At 44.4% G+C, this 25455-nt stretch overlaps 2 protein-coding genes across 7 annotated transcripts in view; one reads left to right on the top strand and one right to left on the bottom strand.

The window, feature by feature from the left end:
• Positions 1 to 490: 490 nt before the first annotated feature.
• Positions 491 to 5423, top strand: LOC147272808 (tubulin alpha chain-like). Its single transcript, XM_086201732.1, has 4 exons — positions 491 to 652; positions 3557 to 3779; positions 3956 to 4104; positions 4200 to 5423. Exons 1-4 carry the CDS (start codon positions 650 to 652, stop codon positions 5172 to 5174), a joined length of 1350 nt encoding a protein of 449 aa, XP_086057858.1. The 5' UTR covers positions 491 to 649; the 3' UTR covers positions 5175 to 5423.
• Positions 5424 to 7628: 2205 nt separating this feature from the next.
• Positions 7629 to 25455, bottom strand: part of LOC147272809 (inactive dipeptidyl peptidase 10-like) — a 48989-nt gene continuing 31162 nt past the window's right edge. For all 6 annotated transcript variants that reach the window (XM_086201744.1, XM_086201772.1, XM_086201781.1 and 3 more), the window contains exons 5-27: positions 24064 to 24138; positions 22760 to 22812; positions 22600 to 22681; positions 22072 to 22192; positions 20917 to 21071; positions 19809 to 19906; positions 19604 to 19727; positions 19227 to 19265; positions 19008 to 19115; positions 18804 to 18895; positions 18580 to 18627; positions 18393 to 18511; positions 17970 to 18017; positions 16789 to 16887; positions 16500 to 16569; positions 15911 to 16039; positions 15765 to 15830; positions 14768 to 14822; positions 14018 to 14117; positions 13708 to 13766; positions 11672 to 11744; positions 11504 to 11577; positions 7629 to 11152 (exon numbers count right to left, since the gene is read on the bottom strand). In XM_086201744.1, coding sequence (XP_086057870.1) covers positions 11021 to 11152; positions 11504 to 11577; positions 11672 to 11744; positions 13708 to 13766; positions 14018 to 14117; positions 14768 to 14822; positions 15765 to 15830; positions 15911 to 16039; positions 16500 to 16569; positions 16789 to 16887; positions 17970 to 18017; positions 18393 to 18511; positions 18580 to 18627; positions 18804 to 18895; positions 19008 to 19115; positions 19227 to 19265; positions 19604 to 19727; positions 19809 to 19906; positions 20917 to 21071; positions 22072 to 22192; positions 22600 to 22681; positions 22760 to 22812; positions 24064 to 24138 — 2019 coding nt within the window. In that variant the 3' untranslated portion in view covers positions 7629 to 11020. The remainder of the gene's footprint in view (positions 11153 to 11503; positions 11578 to 11671; positions 11745 to 13707; positions 13767 to 14017; positions 14118 to 14767; positions 14823 to 15764; positions 15831 to 15910; positions 16040 to 16499; positions 16570 to 16788; positions 16888 to 17969; positions 18018 to 18392; positions 18512 to 18579; positions 18628 to 18803; positions 18896 to 19007; positions 19116 to 19226; positions 19266 to 19603; positions 19728 to 19808; positions 19907 to 20916; positions 21072 to 22071; positions 22193 to 22599; positions 22682 to 22759; positions 22813 to 24063; positions 24139 to 25455) is intronic.

A 25455-nucleotide genomic window follows, 5' to 3' on the forward strand; every position in this document is an offset into this window, starting at 1 on the left:
GATACTAAAATAAAGCCACAATAAATGGTTCGAAAGACACTGCGATTAAATAATCAGTGACATTTATACCTAAAATAACTGATTTAGCTTCGATAATCAGGAGGGACTGTGAGATCTGCACTTCCCTCTTCCACATTTAACAAAATCAAAATGATGATGTCGCCATCTAGTGGCTATTTGTGTAGTTGCAACTTAAAGTGACATATTCCCACTGTTCCAGCAAGTAAGAATGAATAAATAAAGACACATCCAACCTGCCAAGAGAGTTGAGGGTGGTGGAGGAAAAACAATGAAATAAACAAAGTTCAATAAAAATGCACATGAAGCTTTTTAATGTTATCAAGTATTTCCAATCACCAGAATAATGTTTATTCATGAGTTTGGTGTTGCTTTTAGCTTGAAAAGGCCAAAAAGGAAGTTGTCTCCCACTGCAGGAAGAAAACTATTTGACAGTGTACAAACTGTACAAACTGCAGCAGTTGTTGGCTCCTCCCCCTTCCTGTCCGCCCCCAGTAATGGTTATAAAAGCGAGTGTGTGTGTGTCTCACACTGATGGGACTTCACTCACAGAGATCTCATTATAGGTGCACTGTGAGAGCCAACAAGTTTGAGCTTCTTCTTCTTTCAAAAGGACAATCAGAAGAGCAGAATGGTGAGTTTTTCTCAGCACAACACACACTTGCAAGTCCCCTCTGAGACCTACTTTTACTGCAGATGTCGTGTGTTTTATCTCATCTTGTCTGAGTTATGTGTGTTTATCTTATGAGCCTAAACTTGTTTCTATCTCTGGAATATATTTCACCGCAGCCAAAATCACCCACGGACAAGCTTGAAATAGAACAAAAACAGACAGCGGATGAGTGGAAACACACATGCAGCTCCAGCAGCTCTAGTAAAGGTTAAATGTTTCCATCTGGGGGGCTGGAGGACTGTCTGGAGGCCGCTCTTGTTTGCCCGCTTGGCTGGTTGGGAATGCTGATGTGGCTCCAGCAGGCCGCTTTTACATTTTCTATTTGTGCCTCGTCGGCTGATAAGCTGCTGAATTCCTGTCAGTACAGACCTGAGGTGCCACTCAAGGTTACGGACGCTCGAAAACCTCACATAACCAGCATATTTGAGGCTCATGACAATAAAGCTTTTAAGCCTTGGATCAACATTAGTCAGAAGCCAACCGGAGCTAAAGAGTCTTAGGTTCATTCTTCGGCACTAGTCCGGGACAATGACCTCCCCCTTCTGACTTTTGGCGCAAACTGAGTGTGTTGTAACATTTCCTGCTTGTTGGGAAAGCAGAGACACACACAGGGCTCAAGGCTGTTGCATGGGACATGAGTGAGTTGCTCTTCTCTGGGTTTCGCTGGAGATTTGAGCGTCTCGTGGTTGATTCTTCAGCGTCACATTTGCAGGGTTAGGATCTAGATTTCAGAGTAATGTTGACGTTGTGTCTTGTCGTACAATGCTTGGATGTGTTTGCTCTTCCAGCACGGCGTCAAAAATGACGTCAGGACGAGATCCAGGAAGCAGATACCCCTCCCCCCCCCGGCTATGTCGGAAGTGTTTGCAGGCCGCATGCCTTGTAAACGTGAAGTGATCCTGCACATATGTTGTTACTTTCCTGCATCTAAACTACATGTGTAAAAGCTTGAATAAACACAGCAGAGTATTCAGAAAATATTCAACAAATATTTTGCAGTTTGATGAATGCAGTGTGTGTGTGTGTGTGTGTGTGGGCAGCATGCATGAGTGACACTCTCAAAATAGCCATTTCCTGAGCTTGCTGTCGTCGCCATACCAGCGGACTCCCGCGGCCGCTCCTTCTTTTATCGGTGTTGCAAGAAATATAGAAGTGAAGTGGATGACAAAACTGAACAAAAGCTGAAAGAAACAGCTGATCTGAGGCCGCTGCAGTGGTCCAGCCCCCCCTCTCCCCATGACATGGGAGTTGGCACACTAGAAAAACACAAAGAGCTGTATTGTTGGGATGCTTTTAGGCGCGCAGCACAGGAATGTCACAACACAAATGTTTCAGTGACTCATGAGTTCCATTGGAAAATGACATCAGCGATATAGAAGTTTATGGATATAAATCTAGTCACAGTTGCAGAGGTAACATGGGTCCTGCAGCAGCTATGAGGTTGTTGGTGTTCTCGTTTTTGCAGTAACAGCCAGCCTGTGTTGACAGACTAACTGCTGCTGTCACCCGTTCAAAGAAAGAGCCCTAAATTTGGGGTTAATGGATCATTTCATCCTCAAAAATGCTGCTTTTTTTAAAGAAAGGCATGAACAGTTGGGATTCCTCCTGCTTTCAAGTGCTACTCCACTTAAAAGGAGTATTCGGGGCTTCAGTTTCAGGTGGGTTGGACTCACAAAGATGCATGACTTCTTGACGACTCCAGAAATAAAAAAACACACCAGCCAGATATTTTTAGCTTGATGCTAATGAGGACCAACTAACAACAAGTGCACGAGTTTCAAGTGCATTGTCAGTATAAAATCCAAGTTTTCTGTCTCCAGTCATGAACTCAATAATCCACAAACACTTTGAATTACATTTTTCAGGTGAGGAAAAGGTTTAAGTGCCTCTGGCTGAGTTTCTCGCGCAAATGAGTCCAAACTTGTTCCTGTTGCGAGCATGCTGGCCCCTCCCACCCGCATCTTTTACAGACATACTTGAGCAGGGTGTGGAAGTACTTTGGCCCCTGTAGGCGCTCTGACAGGACTGTGCTAATTACTGCTGCTCGCTTATTTAGATCAGTGACGAAGGAGCTGAACTGTTATTTCCTACTCACAAGGATGTCTGAAAATGTTGCGCTGTTCTTTGACACGTTGAAGTGGACATGGGTCAACGCTGGAATCAGATTTCGGTGCAAGCAATTTAGAAGCTTTTGAACATTTAAGATAAGGTCTCAACTCCAGCTGTTTTACAAAACTTTCATTTTCTGCAGGACAGAGTGTGATTAGCACCTGAAACGGCTGGTCAGATACTCGCCATACACAGTTTGTGTTTTCAAACTTGATTGACTAAATGGTTGATTTGACTTTTAGCAGCAAACCAATGGAAAACACTCAGTTCCACTCCATCATCATCCACAGACAGAAGAAATGTCCCAAGAACAAATATCCACAACTCGGTCCCAAACATTCTCAAGGGTCTTTGAGGGTCTTTCAACGCTCTGAGGACATTTTGATAGACCACTAATTACTTTTCTTTGAAACATTTAATTTAGTTAATTACGAAACACATTTTTTTCAATCATTTTCTAAAATGGATTTTAAATTGTCGAGAATGGAGTCTTGATAACTGTTAGTCCTCCTTATCCATGGTATTTACACGTTTTAGAAATAATAGATTCTTCTATAATTAAAGTCGACGATTCCACACAAGCATAAAGAACTGAATTTAAAACCTTTTGATAATACATTCTATTTCTTGTGGCGAGATGCTTGTCCAGGGCATCAATCAGATAAAGACATAATAATCATCTAAATAAGAATCTTCCTTGTTGGGAGTCGCCTGCAGTATAAACATCCCTGTCTGAAATCTTTTCTTCCGCCACAGCGTGAGTGTATTTCTATCCACGTGGGCCAGGCCGGTGTCCAGATGGGCAACACCTGCTGGGAGCTGTACTGCCTGGAACACGGAATCCAGCCAGACGGCCAGATGCCCAGTGAAAAGACCGCTGGGGTCTGCGATGACTCCTTTACCACCTTCTTCAGTGAGACCGGCACCGGGAAGTATGTTCCCCGGGCCATCTTCGTCGACCTGGAGCCGACGGTTATTGGTGAGGACTTCTAAAGACTGGGCTGGTATTCAGAGTTGGGAGCCGCTGAGGGAGCAGTGCCCTCTGTTTGAAGCTAAGAACCAACTTTTCTTGTAGGGCAACTCTGTGTAGAAGACTTGAAAAGGAAACTTCCCCCGTAATAACGTGCTTTGAAATGATGTCCGGTCCTCTTTCAGATGAGGTTCGTACAGGGACGTACCGCCAGCTCTTCCACCCTGAGCAGCTGATCTCAGGGAAGGAAGATGCTGCCAACAACTACGCCCGTGGTCACTACACTGTGGGAAAGGAACACATTGATAATGTTCTGGACAGGATCCGCAAACTAGTAAGGGAACCTGTTATTGGAGATTATTCCCTTGTCATCAGGTCAGTCTTGAATGTTTGTTAATGTTCTTCCTAAATTCAACTTTTCTCCTCCAGTCCGACCAGTGCACAGGTCTGCAAGGCTTCCTGGTCTTTCATTCCTTCGGAGGAGGAACCGGCTCCGGCTTCACCTCCCTGTTGATGGAGCGACTCTCAGTAGACTTTGGCAAGAAGTCCAAGCTGGAGTTTGCCATCTACCCGGCCCCCCAGGTGTCTACAGCTGTGGTGGAGCCCTACAACTCCATCCTGACCACCCACACCACCCTGGAGCACTCCGACTGCGCCTTCATGGTGGACAACGAGGCCATCTATGACATCTGCCGCAGGAACCTGGACATCGAGCGCCCCTCGTACACCAACCTCAACAGGTTGATCAGCCAGATCGTCTCCTCCATCACCGCCTCTCTGCGCTTTGATGGAGCTTTGAACGTGGACCTGACGGAGTTCCAGACCAACTTGGTGCCCTACCCTCGTATCCACTTCCCCCTGGCCACCTACGCCCCTGTCATCTCAGCTGAGAAGGCCTACCATGAGCAGTTGACGGTGGCTGAGATCACCAATGCCTGCTTCGAGCCCGCCAACCAGATGGTGAAGTGTGACCCTCGCCACGGCAAGTACATGGCGTGCTGCCTCCTGTATCGTGGCAACGTAGTTCCCAAAGACGTCAACACGGCTATTGGTAACATCAAAACCAAGCGCTCCATCCAGTTTGTGGACTGGTGTCCTACTGGCTTCAAGGTGGGCATCAACTACCAGCCCCCAACCGTGGTTCCTGGAGGAGACCTGGCCAAGGTGCAGAGGGCCGTGTGCATGCTGAGCAACACCACCGCCATCGCCGAGGCCTGGGCTCGGCTTGACCACAAGTTCGACCTGATGTACGCCAAGAGGGCATTTGTGCACTGGTATGTTGGCGAAGGGATGGAGGAGGGTGAGTTCTCAGAGGCCAGAGAGGACATGGCCGCCCTGGAGAAGGATTACGAGGAGGTGGGCGTCGACTCGTACGAAGATGAGGAAGAAGGCGAGGAGTACTAAAACACAGAGCAGTATTAGAGAAAGGGTGAAGATTATTTCTTGCTTCAGTTTGATGCCGTACAGTCAGCTTCTAAATCTGCAGACGAAACCATGTGCAGATCGTTTGACGACTAGCATGTTGTCTGCTACTACACACACGCTACTGCTGAGCAGCAGGTTGTCGAAGCTCAATCCCATGGTGTTTGGTTTTAATGAAAAATAACTCTCCATTGAGGGAGAATGTCTTTACCTTTTCTAAATAAAGCTGTTTACACTAGTTTCTCTTGTTTGTCTGTTGTAGTTGCTTTTTTATGAACCATATAAGCAGTTATTAGCAACATTTGTCTTTCTACGCTCTACAGAATTTTCTTCTGTAATCAACTGCACTTTTGTTGAATTGGCTGCATTGACAGAAAAGCTGAAGTTTTGTTTCACACACTTGGGTGAACTGTAGGCAGTTGACCACAAGATGGCAGTGTGGTGTCACTGTGAGAGGAGATGAAGCCACTCTTGTTTTACATGACTCCACAATGACATGCGGCTTTCAAAAACCCTTCACCCAACCTGTTACCCCTAAAACAGACATCTGCACATGCGGGGTCCAACACTTGGGTCACCACAAAGTTGCCGTACCCCTAAACCCCACATACGTGACCACTTGTGATCTTTGACATCACTTTTCTTTTATTTGGCCATCAGTTACGGGATATTATTTATTCCCACAAGAGACATTATTAGCTGATAATGATTTTAAAGCCACAAGTTGTTGCTGTAATTCCTTTTTAAATCTCTGGCATGAATGCTCTGACATTGCAGCGCGATGATGGATTCTTGCTGCAGAATAAAAGTCTCTCCTCTCTTTATAGATTTTTCTCTGCAGAACCACCAGAGACAGACATATTTACAGTTTTAGGTCTAAAATCAAATGCAACAGCAGATACTTCAAAGTGTCTGAAGCTGCTGGTGGAGCTTTTTCTTTTCCTCCTCTGTGGACGAGACCTTCATATTGGCTCTGTAATTGGTTTGATGTAATTAAGGCACAATTTGAGCAGAGACTAGGCGGCGTGGACAGGGGATTTATAAAGGTCGTGGAGGACGGAGGAAAAGATAAATGTTTTTGGCCCTATTTCATTAAGCTGCAGCATTATGTTGGCACGGCAGAGCAAATTTCACATTTTGTTCTTAAAAATAAATGGAAGTAAAACTGCTGCCAACAGCGGCTGCTCTCTGTCTCAGCAGCTGAGTGATATGAATAGACATTTATGTACAGTATAATCAGGAGAGGTAGATGAACGACTGATCAGGCATGCATCCCTCCCCCTAGTTTACTCTCATCCTACATGCTGGTCAAGTTTTTGCATTTTTGCCAAACCAGGAAACAGGAAATAGCTGCCAGAGAGCGTGTCGGAAATGTAAGTTGAAGATTAAAAAAAAAAAAAAAACTGGAGTGAGCAGCAGGCGGGTGGAGCTTCCATCCATTTGGGAGATGTTTTATGTGACTGGGAAGGTTAAAATGGTTTTGGCTGACTTGATTTTTTTTTTTTATTATCTTGCAGTTTTCAAAACTCGGGAAGTGAACATTTCGATAGCTCGCTGGTTGTGTGACTTTCAGAAATGGCAGAGGTCACAACAATGCATTATCAGGTAAAGTAAAGGTTCTCTAAAAGAATGACCACAAGTCTTTTAGCATCTTATTGTAGCTGTGCATGCAGCCTGCAAACAGCCGGCGCTTCAGACACTTGATGAAGATGATTTCGTTCCTGTTTTACTTTGAAATGTAATTCCCTTGCGTATCTGTAATTGCTTCACTTCCTGGCTTCCTTTTCTGTGCGCGCGCGTGCGTGCGTCTCATCTGTTAATCAGTCCTTGTCAGCCAAAGCCTTGTTCTTCGTGTTCTCACACCTGGTTCTTGTTAGATCATTAGTTGATGACGATTTGCGGTCTCAGTCTGTAGATGTGTTTCCATCCAGCTCTTCATTTGTCGTATTTTCATTTTGCACGTAAAAAAAGACAAAACTTGAGTAGAAAAACTCAAAGTCGAAATAAGTCTGTAAATACAGCACAAGTTTTAACACTTGCTGAAGGTGGAAGTGGAAAAGTTGGTGCATCAATAAAAGATAATGTGGTGGAAACAGAATACATGAAGATGAACTTCAATCACCTGCTGGTCAGGGCTGAATTAATCAACATTTTCTTTAGCAGAATTTCTGAAAATTTGGTCAAAAGGACCGTAAATTTGGAAAATGTGAGTATTGTTGGACGGCCTGTTCCATTGGAAGGCAACATGACTGTTTAACGCGCACATTTATGAAGGATTTAATTAAAACATGATTAGTGAAGCAACTGTGCATAAGACTCAAGAAAAATCTGGTTGGAAGCAACAGCAGAGCAAGAGAGGAATACAAATGAGTTTAACGTTCCGACTTCAAAGACAAACTCTTCAAAAACTTGCAACCATAAATCAAGACTCAGAAATTGCTTGATCTTCATTCTTTAATATTAAAACAGCCAAAAAAATACAATAAGCTGAATTCACCCCTCACCCACAGTGTTTCCCCCTGAAGAAAAACCTCACAGTACAAAGAGAAATAATCCAATAAAGCATGACTTCACATACTGCTCTTGAAAATTGGACTCCGTGTGGCATCAAATGCTGAAAGCGGGTGGGTTTCTTAGCTGGCAGATTAGGCAGCGCGGCACAGCTCAGGTCCGAGATGGAGGGGGGGCTTCAACTTTAAATTGATTGAGAGTTGCTGTACGCTCAGCTACAGAAATGGTTGGCATGGCAACAATTCAGAAATATGTCAGTATGATTGTTTTTAGTACAGACACTGAGTCTGTGTCGGCTCCTCTTGTCTAAAAGGCTAAAACAATTCATCACTGTGATTAATGGCACTTGCGTGCAGCCGACAGTTATTGTCTGGAATCACCCTCACGGCCGTAATCACGGCGCAGAACGTTCTCAGCCAGTGTTCCCATATTCTACCGCTGTATAGAGAACGTCTCTGCTCGCTAACACGAACGTGAAGCAGCTGATTGAGAGTTTCACTACATTTCTGAAAGGGAAGGAGATTTCCCATCAGCAGTCAGGGCTTCTGTCCTCAGAGAGGAACACAACAACAGTGTAAGAGGAGCAAAAAGATTTGTTTCATCACATTTTCTATTGCTGCATTCATGTGATGTCATCGGAATAACAAGTTTCCGACCAGGAAGATGCTGGAGAAAAAAAACTCGGCAGGTCGGAGAGGATTTTGTAACACGTGTTGCCTTAAAATGTACAGAAACATGGTGGACAAAAGTCAGTGTTTCATGTTCTGATTGGCATTTTGCAATGACATCTCATGTTGTATGGTGTTGATGGTAACTGCCGCCGGTGTCCACACTTCTAAGACAGCCAGTAACGTTACAAATTACCTCTCTGATCATTTTTTTTTCCCGTCTAAAAAAGAGCAACATTTGAATTTGGAAACGCTTTCAATATTCAGACATTGCATGGATGCAGCATTTGTTCAAATACGATTTTATGCCAGAATATCCCAGGCGATTATGTTTGATAATCTGCTCTTCGTGGGAGAAACTGCAGCAGATGTTTTAACTTTGTGAAAACACAGAAGTGAAATCTTGAGAAAAACAATTCAGCAAAACTTTTCAAATGCCACGTCAACAAAAAGATTGAGTCAAATATCAAATACCAAATGAATACATTTATCAACACTGATACTGTACATCTCTTTAGCACTAACACCCTCTATGTCCACCTGCTACCACGCAGGGCGCCGCAGGGATGATGTATTTTTGTAGTCCAACAGGAAGTTAGCATCTCCACTTTGCGTTACTGCTGAAACCAAACTGTTGAAAACTCCGTTGTCTTGTTTAGCCACGTTCGCAACCGCTGTTTAAAAGCTGCATGAAACGTGGAGAACTTCACCAGTGCTGTGTTTACCGATGTATTTTAAGACGCAGAATAACATACAGAACATCTTAAGCTCATAATAACCACAGAACTTATTTCAGGCTGTATTCTAGCTAACCCCCGGGATTCAGGATTCATTCCTGCGCCGCTCTATTCTGAAGCAGCAGCCCTGCACAAATATACAAGACAGATTCTGATAAAGCAGGAAATACAGGTCGTTGAATGGTTGAACACGTGTTACACATCATGGGGTCGCGACTCCAGCTTCAATTATTAAAAATAAACAGCTTTGTTTCTGAGTCCAGATTAAATGACGGAAATGACAGAAGATGCTTCAAGAGTAACAAATCCTGGAAGATCAGTTATGCGTTCACACACTTTATGTCTCGCTGACGGATCAAATTGCTGTAATTTCCATCGAAACACAAACTCTCGATGCTTCGGAAAAAGCTTTGAAAGGCAACTGAAATCCATTTAATACTGAGAAAACAAGCCAGGCTGACAGGCAGAGCTGTGTAAGTGCTTCAGGTCATCAACGGAACCTCCCTGACGTTCTAAAACCCGACCCTGACGCCCACAAGAGAGGCGAGAAGAAAAAAATGGTTTCTACTCAACAAAATATAGCACTGAAGACAGACGTGCAAAATAAAGGCTGAAAACTAGAGCTGCTTGATTGGATGTCTGGTCGCTGCGTCTCTAAAATCAGTTTCACTCAGGAATTTACTTTGAGCAATGAGGCTGAAAATACTGCATTTATGTGTTTATACCTCAATGGAACTTCTTCAGTCTGTAGTCAGGACTGAGAAAATTACTTCAGGTGAAATAACCAACGTCAAAATGTTGCTTCTTATCTAATATATAGGTGCCAGGTTTCTACCAGATTAAAATTTGCGCAAAGGAAAAAAAAAGCACCTCAACGTAGTGAGTATTTAACTCAGACTGCAGTATAAATACTCACAAGAAGGACATGCAGAGATTTAATTGTTGGACACAGAAACTCAGTGTTTGTCCCCATGAACCACCTTTTGATGTTTGCATATCAGCAGCTGGAGGAAATGAGCAGAAATTTGTATTTTTTGGGGGGGCCGTTTTTTAAAAAAATTTTTGTGGAAAATTTCAGCAAAATTTGCAGTACGTTAAATGGAAGCCCAACTTAATCTTCCTGAGCAAAGGCGCTCGGATTTTTTCCCTTGGAAGGTCAAAATCAAATACATGCTTTTCTTACTTGACTTACACCAAATGGGCCACCTACACAAACTGATCAAATTATGAATAACAGCATTGATAACTAGATGTTAAAAGCATTTTCACACCCATCGTAAATATGTAAATTACATGAATCAGCTTAAATTTTGAGAAGACTTTATTATTAGGCCTTTTTTTTTTTTTTAGTTTATTCAGCCAAATTTGCCACGACATTCGGCAGCTAGAGAAATGAAAGATTTGAATCCTCAATTTCGGAGGCTTTTAATTTGAAATCGATCCTCTTCCACTTGTTTTGTGCGTCCGAATATTTCACTCACACCTTGCGCGCAGTGCCTCGCGATGCTACGCTGCTGTTAGCTCCCTGACAGCAGCTGACCTCCATCTTGCTGATGGGGAGAGTGTGAAGCATCAGAACGTTCTGTCCTGTCATTTTCCGTTTCTCAACCTGTTTCTCACATATTTTCACACAACTTGAAAACCTCACAGTGGCGGGAAAGAACGAAAGAGGCGCAAACGCGTCGCTCTCGGCCTCTCTTTCGACGACACATTTACAAATCTGGCTGCCTTACTCTACCGAGGTGACGAGCAACACAAACTAGACTGATATATCATGAAGAAGCTCATTTTGTTCATCAAATATTGTGCTACAGGTATAAAACACACTCGCTCTACCACAGGCATATACGCCCACACACACACACACACACACACACACACACACAAACATCAGCTCCAGTTGTAACAACGCTCACTCGTCGTCAGCTTGTAGGTCGAGTAATGATGATGCATCGAGGAGACACCCTCTAAAGTAACCAATTAAGGAGTGAGTCAGCTGGATCTGGCTGCGTCTTGACAGGAAGTGTCCCTCGTCTGGGTAGATCTGTCACCAAAACAACACCACAGATGCGTCACGCACTTTCATGGCGGAAATTCAAAGAACCGGATGCTTCAAGTTCTATCTGCCTGGATTTTTTTAACACTGTTATTTTTTAAACTTTTTTTTTTTAAATCCTTCATTTCAGTGTTTCTGTGCGTCTGAAAATGATTAATAGGTTCAAATAAAACAACAAAAGTGTTGAAATATTGTTTCAAACTTTTGCCAAACAGCATCTTACTCATATTTGGGTTGTTTTCTTTTTAAAAACTTTACAATTCACGTATGGAAGATCGTGTGATGCTGATGTGTTTCAGAATAAGCCCCGCCCCTCCTCTCGGCAGGTGTGGCGTTTACCTGCATGGTGTAGTTGGCTCCAATCTTGATCAGGTGTTTGATGAGCTCTGCTGAGTGCTGGAAGTGAATGTTTGCTGTGGGGAGAAAAACAACGTCACAACAAGCAGTTACTACGACAACAGCACGTTAATGATAGGATATGCTAGGGATGAAGGGGGGCGGGGTCACCATCAGCTGTCCCGTGGGCCAGAAACAGAGTTCCTCCCTGCAGACCCTTCATGTTGGGCAGGACTTTGGACGTCTGGACGGAGAAATAGAATTCCTATCATTAAAAGATGCCTGGTGCAGGAACAACAAATCGCTTATTAATACAGAGAATAATGCATTCGCTAAAGCTTTCATTTCTTCACCTTCTTGTGAGCAACGTTCATATTTGCATGCTTGGCTGATGACTGATGAGAAGTTTAATTCCACCCCCCAAAGAAAGTTCTTACAAGTATTTTAAGTTTTCAACCATTCATTTGTGGTCAGAGCTGACAAACAGGAAGTGGGTTCTTCGTCAGCAACGTGTGGAATTGCTCTGTTCTACTGAGCACGTGCAAAAAACAAAAACAAAAACAAAATCCTGCATCTTGTTTCTGGTGCGTTTGTGAGCATCGTTTGCGTGCGAATGAGCGAGCTCGGGTCAAATCACGAGAGTCATCGCTCGTCTGCAACGTTTGTTCTTCGAGCGGGAATTTAAAATGAATCCATTTGAGAGTTTGTGACATGATCCAGCCAGGAGCTTGACATTAAGGCTTAATATATACTTGTGGAGGAAGTATAAGTACATGAGTAAATGTCCTTCCAGCATGTGTAAATATCTTAAAGAGGCTTGTGAGTACCACTTCCTGAGGTGATGGTGAACCTCATCGCTGGTGCGAGCAGAGAATCGGTTCTGAAAAGGTCACTGGGGGACATTTTGAAAGCGACTTGACCTTTGCGGTGTGTAGCGGCCCGACTCGTTCACAGGAAACACACACCGCTACACAACTGTAGTATTAGAGGATGTTGTATTTTTCCTCCTCCAACAAAAAGCCAGATTGCATTTAGATGTATTGCTCGGGGGACTGTGGACAGACGCCACTCCATTAGAGGGTGTCTCAATCTCTCACTCTTATCGTTCCCTGCTGGGATTCAATCCAGCGAATTTTCCAGCCACAGTCCGTCGGCACACATCAATAAGCGGGACGGTTTGTCAGTCCCGCCGCTTCATAACCCATTTCTTTCTCTCCGAGGACAGGATTGATGTCCTGCTGATTATTGTCTGATCAGACGGCGCCACGTCCCTGGATGTGGTTTAAAGTGGACCCCCTTCCTGCTGTGAGCGTCACAGAAATAGCGCTCCCTGGCCCAGATATAAGCAACCCACTTAGGAGGGGAAACACGCTCCGGCTGAGACCTTCACTCGCAGGAGGACAATTGTGTATTTTTCGCCTCCACCTCTGGCGCTTCACTATTCTTCATGTTGTTGTTTGGGGACATGATCCAGAGCGTCGCCTGCGCCGCCGCTGGCCACATTTCCAGTTCTTTACTCATTTTTTTTTGTTGTTTATTACCTGAAAACAACTGTTCAGTTTGTGAAATGAACCAAGTAAGGCGACATTTTCAACTGTGCGTCCTACTTTTGAAAGCTGCCTGAACTCTAGCTTGACAAAAAGGAGTTTTCGGGAAAGAAAATCGCCAAAACTGTGAACTCTCAAGGAATATAAAGAAATTAAACTCCAAAACAAACTTATGCACACAAAATAATGACGAAGAATACAGTTAAGCTAACCAAGGCCTGGTTTCTGAAATCAAATCACATGCAACATTCATGGACTTCATTCATATGAGGAAAGTTACTGATCTACAGAGGCCAAGAACTGCCACGCCAGTTCTTCCCGAGGATGATGATGATATTAATACTTGGTACTTATGTAGTGCTTTTCGAGGTATTCAAACACACTTTTCAAAGGGAGAAAAAGTTAGCATGGCCTAAAAGGGCAGATTTCTTGAGGTGATGTCTTGTTATGTAATCACGGAGAGCTCTGAAATAAAAAAAAAAGTGAACAAACCCTTTTATCACAAGAAAGCAGAACTGCTCTGTTGATCCAATCGATTAAATGTAAAAACTTACAGAATGAATTATTGAATACTGGCTGACAAAGTTCCAAGAATATGAACATTTTAAACTGCTGGAACGTTAAAAACATGGAAACGGGTTTTCTTTGGAAGCAGCTGACCTGGTATCTGCTCTCCTCCGACGAAGGCGAGCCGAAATATCTCTCCGAGAACGCCGAAGCTTCAAAAGTGCACAAGGCAAAAAGAGTTTAATCACAAATATTGAAAACTGATGTCATGAAACTCTTCAGTGTGACTGGTGGAAATAAAAGCGTCTCATAATAAAACTCCCGAGACCAAGCAGGAGGGTAATTAAAGTCACAGCACCTCCAGCAGACATATAAAAGTAAGTTGTGGGTGAGGAAGTGATGGCTTCAGCGCTGCAGGCGCAATGATTATTTTTCAGCCTTAAAGGAGACGACAGTAACTCACCATACATGGTCCAGTCGATGATGGGCGCCTGAGCCGCTGCACACCTGATCAGCCTCTCGGTGGTCTTGAGCAGCATGAGCGTGAGGTAGCCCCCGTAGTCCTGGAGGAGGATCAGCAGCCTCAGATACAAATTCACTCAACGGCGAAGTCAAACTCCATTTGAAAAGTTCTTTTGAAACTTGTTTATAAAGCTCCTCCCTCCATCTGATATTTTCTCTCTTTATGTCCCGGCCGGATCACTAAGGTCCTCCACTGCTTTCCTTCTGAATTATGTGTCCCATAAAAGTAACGTTCTCTCGCCTTTTTATGCCCCTAAACTGAGGAACACACTGGCTCAGGATATTAGAAAGGCCAGTTCTCTCTGAGAGGAAATTAAAGACCAAGCCGTGACAGCATGCAGCTGCTATTGTGTGTGTGTGTGTGTGTGTGTGTGTGTGTGTGTGTGTGTGTGTGTGTGTGTGTGTGTATATCATCGAGGCAAAACGTGGTCCTGGACAAGCGTACTTTGGCTGGCTTTTATGTGACTTTGACTGATGGCGTTACATCGCTGCAAGTCCAGATATAAAGAGTCAAGTTTGAGAGAAGCGTTGTCCCTCGTTCTCCTCTCTAACTTTTCGGGAAATACATTTTATTCGTTGATATCCATTGCCTTTAAAGGAGGGCAAGAAGATAGAGAGGCTTCTGTCCTCCATGACCTGAGACTCATGCTAGTTAGCTTAGCACAACGAGTGGAGGTGGTGAGGGGCGAACCTCTCCGAAGATTCCAACGCGAGTGTGATCGATGAACGGCAGCTTCACCAAGTACCTGCAGCACACACAGGAAAGGAGTGACACGTTTACCTCCATGTTCACAAACACCGCAAAGAGTTCAGTTCCATTTCACACGCTCGTCCGCAGCTCTGCGGCACACCAGAGGCTCCGTTTCACCCAACTTTGAAGAGGTCAAAGGTTAAATCCACCGAGAATTATTGCCAAAACTCATCGTGTGTGTTCAGGCACTCAAAAAGCAGGTGAACCTGACTTTTCCCAAAGTTTCTATCTTCAAACGCTTTTGCAGGCATGAGAATTGCAATTTTTACAATTTCATGATTTTCCATGTATTAAAACTCTCTACAACATCTACTTTCATTACAATAATGACAAAATTCACTGTGCCTTAAAGGAAATGTTCTTAAAACAAGAGTGGATCCATTTTTGATGCTCCAGTTCTTTAGTATTGACTCTTAATGAACTACAGCGTGTTTATAATAATAAAAGGTGCAATTATGTGGCTCACTGATGAGTTCTTAATCACTTTTAATCAGAATGGCAGAGATGTTGGACCATGCTTACATTCTTGGTGGATTTTATTGCAATAAAACAAGCAAAACACCCTGCAGAGATGGATATTCTAATTAAATTATAATGACCTAATTTCTAAATGATGCTGTCATATTTAACTGAGAACGTTTCTCATCAGGAAAATAGAAATGAAATGTGTGTTACATAAAAGGCAGAATTATCCCGTTTGGAACAAATTGATTGTTGACTATAATAACGTATATTCAATTTGAGTCAACTGGAAAATGAACAATCAGTCAGAGATGGTGCTGGCTGCTTTCCTTCACGCTGAAATCCAGTTCTAATATAGAACATCAGTAAAAAGCTCCTCCAGCGCCTGTTTGTGCTCCATGAAACTCCTCTGCAATGATAATTAGCTCCGCCGCTGCTTCATGAATCTTTCATGCAACATGGTAAGGACACGTACTCGAGAGCAGCGATCTGGTCTTCAACGTCCACCGTGCCGAGTCTTTGATGGACCTGCTGTAAAACCCTGTAAGACAAAGAGCAGGGTTATCAGGTCTCTCGGTCACTCGTGACGAACTCAAAGCCCATTTAGAAAATCACATGCACCTTTGACCCCTGAACCCTGACCCCCTGCCATCCAGCCGCGCCACAACGACCTGCTCCGATCCCGCAAGCACCAAGTCCCAGTCCAGGCGGAACTCCTCTGAGGCCGCCTGGGTGCCTGGAGAGCTGCCGCTGAGGAGAAGAAAGCAGTATCACCATACTGAACCTGTGACATCACCATACTGAACCTGTGACATCACCATACATTAAAAATCAACTCGTAGCGCGATAAACGGAAGAATCGATACTTTCTCACACTTCTCATGTTTTCTGTTGACTTAGTTTTGTCGATGGCTCTGGTTAGAGATGGATCCTCTGATAACTAACAAGTTTGTTATAATAGCAAGAGAAAATAATGCAATCGGCCCAGTGACTGAGAAGCTGTAAGCATTCAAACTGCCAACACATCACAGTTGTCGTTAGTTCAAACTTAATCTAGTCAGAGGAAATCTCAGGCCTCGTGCGACTTTAATGACACTCATTTGCATTTTTGTAGTCTCCCTTTAATTTGAATCTGCTGTTGTTTTTCTCACGTGTTTCTCACGAGCGGCAGAGGTGTCGCGGTTAAATGTAATGAGGAGGAAAGTCTTACATGACGAGGAGGAGGCCGTAGATGAAGGACTCGGAGAAGTCAGGAGGATAGATGAGCTGGAGAGGTAGATCTGTGAGGACGGAGACATTAGCTGATGGTCCAGGAGGAGGACGAGGGAGGACAGCCAAGGAGACCGCGTGCGCGCGCGCGCACACACACACACACACACACACACACACACACACTCACCAGGACGTCCTCTAATAGTGTGTTAAATGTCATGTAAAATAATCAATACACACACTCTCACTCCCTCTCTCTCACTCACACACACAGCAACGGTGTGTACCAAAGTTGTCGTGGTGGATCACTCGGACTTCTGTCTGGACGCTTCGTTTGGTCTCCAGCGCCGACCACAGGGGGAGGTTGCTCTCCAGGATGAAATAGGCTGAAACACAGAGGTCCAAGAAAAGAGCACAGGAAAAGATTTGACCATTTCCTTTAAACCCAGATTGGGCTCACTGCTGCCCCATGTGGTTGATGCTGGAAGGTTCACCAACAACGAAGCTTCACCCGGAAACTGAACAATTCTTCAAGTGTTTTCTAACAAATTGTTGTTTTGAGTGGGGAAACCTGTCAGAAATAAAGATGAACTTCCTCACTTGTCAACATTAAACCTTCCCTCAACATCGACTCACTAAATACATGAAGAATGTCTAAAGGAAAACACTTGAATATCAGATTTAATATTTACTCTGTATCTTCATTATTTTCTGTATTTGACTCTTGAATATTTCAATTAAAATTGTGTTTTCATTTATGGCTTGTGATACTTCATTCTTGCGAAGAACTGAGCTGCAACTTCTGAATCAAAGTTCCTACAAAAATAAAGTTTGCAGCCTTGCATGTCACAGGAGATTTGTCTTTAGTGTGAAATCAAACTCTAGAATGTCTTGAATATTAGCATACAATACGGTCAACATATATGAAAAGAGTCAAGGTGCTTGTCCTGTATCTTTGACGTGAACAGAAGTGAAATGCGACATCTCCTGTGACCCTCCTCAGACTTTCTCCACCTATCCGGGTGTTTCCTTCTGCAGGTGGAGCAGCAAAGGTGAGGTCAAGACGTTTATGGACAAAAGTGCACATTGTGATTCCATCAAATATTCAGCGGTTCATCCAGGAGCCAAAGCGAAGGAAGGGAAGGGCATGGCCGCATTTTTATTTCATGAGGGCTAATCCAGCAGACGCGGCTCCGACACATGTACCATTAAAAAGTAATACTGTGTTTTCCTGCAGTATTACCCTCTCCAACTACTGCATTTACAGAACGGCATCAGCACATTTGAGTCCATGTGAAATCGTCCGATTAATTCTTTCCCAAATCAAAAATGAAGCATGAATTAGCTCAACAGCTGCTGATGTTTTCATACAAACCAGATGATGAGGGTTAATTACAGCTGTGAGCAAATGTACATCTGCCTGCCCACACAAATACCACACAACACATAAAAGAAGACGAATACTCACAATCCACGTCATCTAAGCTCAGAAGCAGCACAGCTGGAACTCCAGGACCTGTGGCGGAATTCAATCTCTCTCAGATGAAGGCGACACAAGCTGCTGACGCACCCTGATTGGCTGGTTTGTCGACAGTAAATTATACATTCAAAGCTGAAAGGTCTTAGTTGTCTAAAAGTGAATCATTTTTCCGTTGCGCAAGAAAACACAGACGGTTTGTGAAAAAGGAGAAAAACGCTGAAAACAGGCTCTTCTTCATCCTTGTGGCAATGATGCAACATTAAATCTGCTCTTGCAAAAATCCTCTGACTGAGAAGTTTCAAATGCATTTCTGTGACTTTTGCGAGCGTTTTCCATTTTCACTTTTTATTATGGAGTGTTATTTTTTTACATGACTTCTTCTTTCATGAAGACGACTGTATGGACTCGTACCTCTGCAGTGCAGGACGGCCTGCTGAGCATCGGGGCTGACGCTGGCATCAAAGAACGTACACTCATCCTTCAGTCCGCAGGTGAGGCATCTCCGTGGAAACAAGCCGAGGGTAGACACACTGAGAGAGAACACGGTGAGTGAAATCAGCAGTAAAAAGCCATCGGAGCATGCGGGAGCGTGTCCTACCTGTATAAATGCCTCTGCTGAGCTGAGCCCTCAGTGCTCAGGAAGTATCTGTGTGGACGAAAGCAGGACAAGGTCAGCGGTCCATTATGCATCTGCCCTCGCTAGTCGCAGCGCAGCGCCCAACAGAGATGGATGTGGTGGAGGCTGATGTGTTTTCTCTTACAGTGGCGCTGCTAAAACCGGAGACGCTGAGAAGCAGCGTCAGAGTCCATTTACACACTCACATGATCTGGTTGTTTTCATCGTACGTTACGATCCTCGTCACCTCCCAGTCACCTGACGTCAGGTGGCGGATCTCATTCTGGTCGCCTCGTAACTGGAAGCATACAAACATCGACCTCATTAAAATGAGTAAAGATGGTGAGAGGATGAATGATGAGAGAGAGAGAGAGAGAGAGAGAGAGAGCGAGACAGAGAGCAGACCTCACCTTTTTAGTGAACATGGTGACATGGTGGAAGTCTCCCTGACCCCCCTGCTTCACGGGCAGCGTGAGGAAAAACCTGCTGCGGTCTCTGGAGAACAGCGGGTCCTGGTTCTGCAGACGGAACCAGAGGAGAGGAACGTGATGTTTCCACAACGGCGGGGAAAGGTCACGCATGTTTCCATGGAGGCTGCTTGTTATTGCTCATATGACGTTTGTTCTCACCTGTCTGGAGAGCCACGTCTCCGAGGACTCCTCGTGTCTCTGAACACCAAGATAAAACAAGTACATGTAACACCGTGTTGACGTGATGGCAAAAAAAAATGAAATTAATTGAAAAAAATGTCATATTTGTGCTTGGCACTGTTTTGAACTCTCTGTCTGTCACAGGACCCAAACTCTATCAAAAACAAGCAAATTTAAAGGGCTTGTAGTCGAGCAGAGAGGAGCTTTGGCTGAGGGTAAGAGGTCCGAGTTCATCACTGGGTCTGTCTTGAAAACTAGCAGAGTTCAACGTATGTGACAGGAAGGACCCGGAGGAGCTGGCTGGGGAGCAGCTCTGCCCGCTACGCTAGACTGGTATTTGAATAGAAATCACTCACCAGCAGGCAGACGCCGATGGTGGCGTCACACACCGTCAGCAGCGAGGAGTTCTGGGCTCGATTGAGCCAGCGAACAGCCAGGTGAGTGTTACTGATCCACTTCACCATGGTCACATAGAAGTCCCTGCAGAGGACAGGAACACTCAGTCTTAGCGTGTGTGTGAGTTTGAAAGAGTGTGTGTGTGTGTGTGTGTGTGTGTGTCACCTGAGGCTGAATGAATCAGGAGGCTGCAGCTCCTGAGTGTGTGTCGCTCCAAACAGGTTGACCACTGACAACTTGACAGTGGGGTTGGTCTGGCCCGCCTGACGGTGACACAGAGTTACTGATGACAAGAATCATGATGTAGCAGAGCTGGAGAGGTGCAGGAGGATCCTCTCAGTGACACCTTCATGGACACAAACTAGCTTGCCTACATTTTGAATGGTGGCCTCTGCGAGTGCCATCCAAGGATTATCAACCAATCTATGAGAATCAGACATCCCCAAGTTTTGAAATCCTAAAGAACATCTTTTTTCACTCATTAATCAAACTCATGATGATTTATTAATATCGCTCCACCCAAAACTTGAAGAACGTCCCCAGGGCCGAAGGGACGGCTCAGTTAGTGTTTATTTTCTGAAAATAACAAAACTATAGACATTTTTTTAATCTACAGAAAAGGGAGAATCTCATTAAAGGGAAGTATTTATTATTTGTTCACTACTGAAAATGTTCCATGTACCTGCTGGAATGTAATTTCACTAATCCCTTCACTGCAGTGAGGAGAAGAATCTTCTAGGCCAAGGTTACTGCCAGATAAATCGAATTAATGAAACTGCCCCATCCCAAGCCCCACATATACATATACTGTATATACGTGTGTGTGTGTGTGTGTGTGTGTGTCAAGTTAAAGTCAGAACAGCTGTGATGCTCAAATCAGCTTTCATTCATTTTACCACGTTCTCTCTGAGGTCGAGCGCCGTGGCTGTTAGACGGCTGAGTTTTCAGTCTGCTTGTTTACTTTTGGTAAAAAATTTCCGGCCGTTTTGATGAAATATCACGATTCTAAGCTCCGGCTTGGTTATTTTGGGCGAAGATGTGATGAAACACAGCTGACAGTTAAGCATCTGGACCTCACACGGCCAGGTACGTGATGAGAGCTAAAACACAAAAGAAGTCTACGAGGTCACGTTCAGCTTTTTCACTCTTTGTCATGAATCCATGTGAACACACACAGACGACCTTGACTGTCCTTCAGCAAACACACTGCCACGTGAGGTACACTCTGTTCTTGAAATGACCGGGGGGGGGGGGGGGGTGTTTGAGAGCGTACCATGGGGTAGGGGTACTGCAGTCCTCTGGGGTAGGTGCTGCCAGTGAACTGGGGCAGAGCCATGTTGGGCACCAGCGAGTCGTTGATGGTGAGGAAGGCCAGTTTCTCCCCGTCGGGTGACCACCAGTGAGCCAAGTGAGAGCGCAGAATCTCCTCTGATACAAAAAAACAACCAAAAACCCCACAATCTCAAATGCTAATTAATGCCCATAGAGCCGTCATCCCTCTGCTGATATTGCCCTCCTTTTGCGGGTGTTCAGGCATTCCTGCTGCAGCTGCCTCTGTTGTCTCTGATCAGCTGCTGGTTACAATCGAAAGTAAATGCACATAGAGGACAGAAAGCACAGCTCAGCTCCTCGTAAACCTACAAACTAAAGCTGCGGTCTGTGTTTGCTGCCGTCTGTTCAAACTGCCGACGCCATCAGCACGTTGCTCAACCTGTTTACATAAAGACTTTACCGACTCGGGCTTGTTGTTGATTTTCCATCGCCCCTCAGCTGAGTTTGTGGAATCAGATCTGCAGTGTTTTTATGTGGATCTTTGAGACATTTTGAACAGCTGAAGCGAGGACGCAAAAAAACTAGACCCCGAACCAGCAGCTCATCTTGCAGTGACCTCTGGCTTCTAACAAGAGCAGATTGAAAGAGGGAAAAGAATCGTACAAGTGTCAAAATTCACAAATGAGGTCTTTACTGACCTATTCTATTATTCATCTAATGATGTGAAATATCCTACCCTTCAATTAACCACAGAATAACAACAAACCCACCGACTTGGAGGTGAAGCAACCAAACATTCATGAATACGAACGAATTTCCAGGCTGAAGGACTATTTCCTACACTGCTCTAGACAACAAAGGCAGCTGGACCTATACTCTCGGAGTTACGGTAACAAACCACAAAGACAAAGGAGCATCATGCCGTATTAACCTGCAACTAACAATTAAGATCATTAAGAAATCGTCTAGTGAGGTTATAAAGTGAGCGATAGGTGGAGTCGCCCCCTGCTGGCCATTAGAGAGAACGCAGGTTAAAGGCACCGCAACATCGGCTTCAGTTTTCACAGCTGGAAGCTTCGTCTGCTCCTTTGTACTGTCAGTGTCATCTACGATGCTGTGACCTCGTCACCATGGCTGCGTGCTTGAGCGGTTGTACCTTCATAGAGCCAGTCGGCGAGCCCGTTGAAGATGACGCCCTCCATCCCAGAGGAGGTGATTCTCAGGGAGTTACTCCTCACATCTGACTGGTAGTAGATGTTGTTCTCAAAGATGTAGATCTGACCAGAGAGGCGGAGAACCAGCGATTAATCCAGTAGAAAAATCATTTATTTCACTAGCGCTGCTGCGGCTTTTCTCTTTTAATCTAAAAGTTCTGCTTTTGCATGTCTGCTTTGGAGTTTATCTCCAGGGTTTTCTCCCCATGAAACAAATATTTGTGTTTACACTGTTTTTCCATTAGCGTTTTAATATTTGTACGTTTAAATGCAAACAGCCAGACACACTCTGGATGTTCACCCGTGTCCTGAGACCTCCTGGTGAGCGTTTCATGATTGGAAGTTCTAATGGTCAGAGGTGGATTCAGGTCAAAGCAAACAGAGTCACAATAGAGTTGTTGGCTCAAATCCCTCCAGATGTGGCGTGAATGTATAAAAGAGAATAGATCACATAAAGCCTCTCAGCCTACCAGCTGTTGCCCTTGTCTTCCCCACGCTGCGTGCTGGAGAACTGCATTCTGAACCTCCGGAGGGTTCAACTCCCAGACTTCCCTGAGACACACACATAAATGTTAACAGCCGCCATCTGTTGGCGAAGGTACGTGCATCAGGTGCTGAACACACTCTTACCGTGTGTAGATGTTGTAAACAATGTAGGAGGCCGTGTAGGAATATCGGTACATCTGCAACGAGAGGACGGAAAATCACAAAGTCCTATTTGTTCCATTTGTTTGTCAATTACTCGCTCGGTAGATGTCTTCAGTTCGTGAGGGCGGATTTTTAAAAAAATTGTATTTACATTTTTATGTTTTCAGGTGGTGCGTCCCGTTCTGGTGACGTAATGTCTCCGAAAGGCCTTCAGGGAATTTGTTTGAATTTGGCACCAAAGTCCAGTGGGCTTCTTCACTGCCCAGAATGAAACCACTGAAGGTTGAGTGAGTGTTGTCATGGACAAGCCAATGAAGACTTTGGGGTAAATATCTCCTAAACCTCCTCACAGACGGAAGATGACGCCGAGGCTTCCGCGTGGGCTGGAAAATGAAACTGTGCCCATCATGTTGTCGCACCTCTCCATCAAAGCTCGGTGCATGATTGAATATTGAACCATGTGTTACAGCTTCACACACCAAAGACCGGCTTGTCTTCCTGGATATTTATAGAACACTTCACTGGAATTTGAAGTTTTCAGCCTCTTGTTTTCCTAACTCGCAGCTCCAACAGTGTTTACATGCACAGCTGATTCCCTTCACGCATGGTGTCGCGGTAACTGAAAGGAATTCAATTGAGAGCAGCTAAAAATCCCACCCAGGGGTGTTGCTTCCACCTCAAGGGGCCTTCACGTTGCTGTGGTAACACATATAAATAGAGCGCAATCAATTAATTTGCAGAGAAGAGACGGAGGGTCAAAAGGGTTTGGCTTAATGGTCCCAAACGTGGACAGGTATGGGGTCCAGGTACAATCAAGCAACAAATCAATGCAAGAACCTCGACTGGGAGGAGGAGAAGGAAACGTTGGTCAGAATAATGAAGAATGTTTGAATCAGCCCAAGTTTCTCAGTTCAAGTCAATTCCATCTTCCTGTATTTTAGAAGTACTCTCCAGAGAACAAACCAGCATAAATATGAATAGGAGCGGGATGCAAACAATCAAACCTGCAGATACAGCGTCAGTGTGAGTGTGTGTGTGCGTGCGTGTGTGTGTGTGTGTGTGTGTGAGAGCGTGTGTGTGAGCGTGTGCACTCCAGGGCATTACATCACTTCAGCAAATGACAGCTTGCTGGGAAGTAAACAAAAGGGAAAAGAATGGCTGGTAATGTCGAGGGTGATGTGTGGCTGCAAGACGGATGCTAATCAACACGCCAGCGTCTCTTTTGAGTTTTCCTCCGTACGTGACGTGTTTGGGGTTAATTTGTCGCGCACTTCTGATCGACTCACCTGCTTGACATCGTAGGCGAAGAGTGCATACTTCAGATCTGCAGACAGCGAATACTTTGCCACCTTGAAAGCCACCTAACAGGAATAGAATCGTTAACTAAGCCAGTTTAAACTTCTTCTTTTTTCTTTTTTTTTTTACAAATGCATTTTAATTTTTTCATTCACATTTTTATAAATTATTCAGATGTTTGTGGGTTATATTTCTCACAAAGAGCCAGATGGCATTGAAAACAGCTAAAAATGATCATCAAGCACAAGTGACATCTCATTTTCTGGGAGCGCCTCGAGGCACATTTCTAAATATTCGATGGATTGACTCAGCTGTGCAAACACGAGGAAAAAATTCTCTATAAACTTACACAAATGTAACTTTTCTGTGAGCAACAAAGCAGTGGTTCACGATTCATCTAGTAAATTCTGTCAGCATCACAGGCCCATCTGATCTGTTGATGTTTAGTTTAGGACTCTTGTATTCTCAGTTTCTTGTCTGGATCAACTGTTATTTTGAAAATCATTTCCCTTTTATTGGTTTTACTTCCTGTCTGTTTTTTTCTGGCCTTTTTGAAGTGAATCACCTGTGCGTCGTTGGTTCATTCGCCCTCATCACCTGCATCTCATCGCCTCATGAGTTGAGTCTGTCTCTTACATCGGTTCTCTGGTTCCTTCAGTCCATCCTGCTGTGTCACCATTTCTTTCTCAAATGTTTTGTCGTTTTATTTTTTGCTCCATTTGCATTAAAAAAACATTAAGTCAATTCGTCTCGCCTCCATGTCAAACCTGACACTCGACCTCAAAGAACTTTTGGTTGCAGGTGATTGGAGGACAACAGGGCAACAGCACATTTCCTGGAGACACCGGTGTGTTTGATAAAGATGAGACCCACCAGAGAACTGAACGGATTTCTGTCCTGTCAGACCAGACCTGAACCACCTGGACGGTAAATCACTTTTGGGCCGAGTGTAAGTAGGTAATTGGCCTTGAACAGTGGCATTGATTCAGGGAGGCTAAACTGGGCCGCGCGTCCGTCTGACCCAGCTCACTCCAGTCCAGCTGCATCCAGTAGGACCACACGTGAAGGCACTGAGCCGAAAGCACAACATATCTGTGAATTTGTTCTTCGCAAGGGCTCCCTCCAGTCTCCGCAAGACCAAAATTATACTTCTGAGGGAACATTCAGACCAAATGTGCTGTTCAAGCAGGTCGGAGTAAATCGTCACAGTCGTCCTCAAACCTCGACCCCCAACCAGGCTCAACTTTGCCCAAAGCTAACCGGACCGCGAGTGTTGCATGGACACGTGACAGCTGCTGCCAAAGAATCTAGCTGAAGTCAATCCTGACAGCAGATGAAAGGGAAATGGGATTTCGTGTTCTGATGGCTACTTTTGAGGCAAA

The sequence above is a fragment of the Aulostomus chinensis genome, chromosome 1, assembly GCF_037954235.1.
Source record: "Aulostomus chinensis isolate RoL2024-O1b breed Wild chromosome 1, RoL_Achi_v1.0, whole genome shotgun sequence".
In the NCBI taxonomy this organism is placed as follows: domain Eukaryota; kingdom Metazoa; phylum Chordata; class Actinopteri; order Syngnathiformes; family Aulostomidae; genus Aulostomus; species Aulostomus chinensis.

Excerpts from the sequence above, each read along its gene's own strand:
- LOC147272808 (XM_086201732.1), top strand. Across the intron at positions 3,780-3,955 it reads CCTGGAGCCGACGGTTATTG|ATGAGGTTCGTACAGGGACG; the intron begins GTGAGGACTTCT and ends GTCCTCTTTCAG. Across the intron at positions 4,105-4,199 it reads TGGACAGGATCCGCAAACTA|TCCGACCAGTGCACAGGTCT; the intron begins GTAAGGGAACCT and ends TTTCTCCTCCAG.